At 36.7% G+C, this 2,897-nt stretch overlaps 1 protein-coding gene across 1 annotated transcript in view; it reads right to left on the bottom strand.

The window, feature by feature from the left end:
* Positions 1-1,081: 1,081 nt before the first annotated feature.
* The window catches only part of calhm6 (calcium homeostasis modulator family member 6), a 5,449-nt gene continuing 3,633 nt past the window's right edge, over positions 1,082-2,897 (bottom strand). Inside the window, exon 2 of the mRNA XM_008432807.2 lies at positions 1,082-2,009. Within this exon, the coding sequence (XP_008431029.1) occupies positions 1,584-2,009 (426 nt within the window). The 3' untranslated portion in view covers positions 1,082-1,583. The remainder of the gene's footprint in view (positions 2,010-2,897) is intronic.

Genomic DNA, 2,897 nt, shown 5'->3' on the forward strand with positions numbered 1-2,897 from the left:
TGTTCTTTCAATAAACCATCATTGTATTTCACTCGCCTGTCTGACTGTGTTCTTGCATGTGGGTTCGTAAGCTAAATCCCATCATGACAATTACTGGCATCATTGATCGTGGTCTCTGAACTCGTTCTAAAACAGACAGCAAGATTACTGAAAGAACTAGCTAGTAATGCCATTTCACCACCTATTTATTTACGTCTAAATTCCCTGTTTGATCTGCAATTCAAAGTCCTCATATATAAAGCTTGTAATAACATGATGGTATCTGTACATTAGCATTTCTGTCTTAACGTAGATGCTTGGATGTTTAGTTTTTATTTCTCAGGCTCCCCTCCTGCAAAACCAGTTTTGTGTAGTTTACAGAACATATTTATGCTCTTAATCTCGAAAGAGGGAGCATGTGACCCCTGACCTGGCCTCACTTCACTGGCTGCCTGTATATATTTTAGGATTCATTTTATAATTCTTATGTTTGTTTCTAAATCGTTACATAATCTTGCCCCGGCTTACCTCTCTGAGCTTCTTCACCCCTACATACCCTATCGGTCTCTCAGGTCAGCAGATCAGCTGCTCCTGGAGGTACAGAGATCCAGAAGGAAGCTCAGAGGGGACAGGGCTTCTCTGTCATGGGCCCAAAGTTATGGAACGACCTGCCTTTGCAGGTCAGAGAGGCCCCTTCACTGTCCACTTTTAAAGCTCGTCTTAAAACTCATCTATTTTACTTGGCTTTTAACACCAGCGGGATCTAGTTTTAAATTGTGTATTTTTGTTTTTATCTTTTTAATTATGTTGTGTTTTAACTTTGTATCAGCTGTGGTTGTTTTAAAGTACTTTATAAATAAAGTTGGTTTGGTTTAATCTATATTGTAAGATATATAATTTTCTTTTGATAAAACCCATTGTCAGTATCAAACAATTTTTGGATATATTGCTATTGTTCAGGACTGTTGGATGAACTCAGATGAAACAGAATCTAGTTTCCAATTACTGTCAAGCAACATTCATAAATATAATAATACAATTTAAACATTGACACTGTTACTTTGCCAGATCACCCAAAGCATAAAACAAACCCAGGCAAACAGAGTGGAAATAAATGAGTCTTTAATGATGAAAAAAACCTCCAAAAATTACAGACAATAATTAACATGCATTGTAATCCAAAGACACAAGGACTTAGGAAACATTTACAGGAGCAAACAAGAAGATCTGGAAAACAGAGAGGATGTATAGAGGGACAGTGATAACTGGATGGGAGACACAGGAATGATTTCTGGTGTTCAGCAGTGGTGAGGAATTAACCAACAATTGGTTACCTAACAGAATTACCAAGAAAACATGAAGATATCTGAAACAATAGCAAAAATATGGTCAAATTCAAAAGTAAGTAGAAATTTTTAACATAAGTCCACAAAAATACGAAACGGAGACAAAATATACCAAACCAAAATCCTTCAAATCATGACTCCTTACAGCCGCCATGAGTCTTCACAAGCACACATATACTTTTAAACTTAAGAAAATTCACTTATACCGTGTTTAGAAATATATCCTAAGCTTTATTCTTCTATCAATTTCAATTATTTTTATATTGAAACCATTCCATCATCCACAAAATGGAGAACAGCAGGGTTGTCAGTCGACTCATTTGATCTTACTGAAACCATCCTAATCCCATCACCCTCCTGGTTTGTCTCCACATATCGATGCAAAGTGCTGTAGAAGTGATCTTTGGTGCTAAACTTATATAATAAGGAAATTTTCTCCCAGTCCTTGTTGGAGGGAGTGGTGATGTTTGCAGGTTCCATCTGGTTGAAAAAGCTCTTTAGGTTTCTCTCAGCAAGATCTTTAGCGTGTTTATTGGTGTATAAATCCATGAGCTCACTTTCCTCCTGAGCATATGCCCTCCAGAACTTGAGTTGATGGTGGCTGATGGGCGAATTGCAGCGAGCCAGGCAGATGATCAGTAAACTGGACAACATGATGAAGGTGATGACAAGCCAACCTAGAATCTGTTGTAACCATCAAAATAAAAAGATAATTTATTACTATGGCCATTTACCATTAGTATTAAAGACTACAATCTACTGCAAAAAAGCACCAAATTACACAAAAAAGAAGGAATGATCTAATTTGAACAATCTCTGGATCACATACAGGTGGCAATGTAAATTATTTAGGAGCTGGTACATTATCAATCAATCAAGTTTATTTGTATAGCACATTTCAGAAACAAAGCATTTCAAAGTGATAGACAAAATTTCATTAAGCTTTGTGAAAATTCAGGTATTTTTAATAAGTCAATGAGTAAAAATCGGTAACCTCATTGCAAAATTTTTCATAACATAAACAACCTACTGAGAAAAAATACTTAATGTATTGATGTTAGAACACTGCAAAGTACTACTGACAATATCAGCTGTTTGTTGTCAAACAGCACAGCAGGGTAAGCCGATGTAAACTATCTTCAGAACAATAAAGCTTGGATCAAAACAAAAAGCTCTTCTAATGTAAATGTATTTATATAGCACATTTTCAGCAACAAGGCAATACAGAGTGCTTTACATTAATTAAAAGGAAATACAAACAAAATAACACACCAAATGAAAGAGCAAAACAAGAGAAAAAGAATCTAATGTTGATCTAAAGTATGTGAACTAGGTGCGCCTATTCAGGGTTGCTAAATATCCTCTGGTCTAATTCCCAGGGGTGAAAGTAAGGGGGTACAGCAGGGTACTGTACCCCTAAAAGGTTTAGTGGGGGTACCAGTACCTGCAAGAGAGAGTCAATATATATATATAGGAACAACATCAGACATCTCAGTCCAGAAATGTGCAGTTCTAGGCACAGCCAAGATACTGGAGGAGAACCTCAAGCTCCCAGGCCTCTGGTAGAGGACC

Source organism: Poecilia reticulata, linkage group LG16, assembly GCF_000633615.1.
Source record: "Poecilia reticulata strain Guanapo linkage group LG16, Guppy_female_1.0+MT, whole genome shotgun sequence".
NCBI lineage: Eukaryota > Metazoa > Chordata > Actinopteri > Cyprinodontiformes > Poeciliidae > Poecilia > Poecilia reticulata.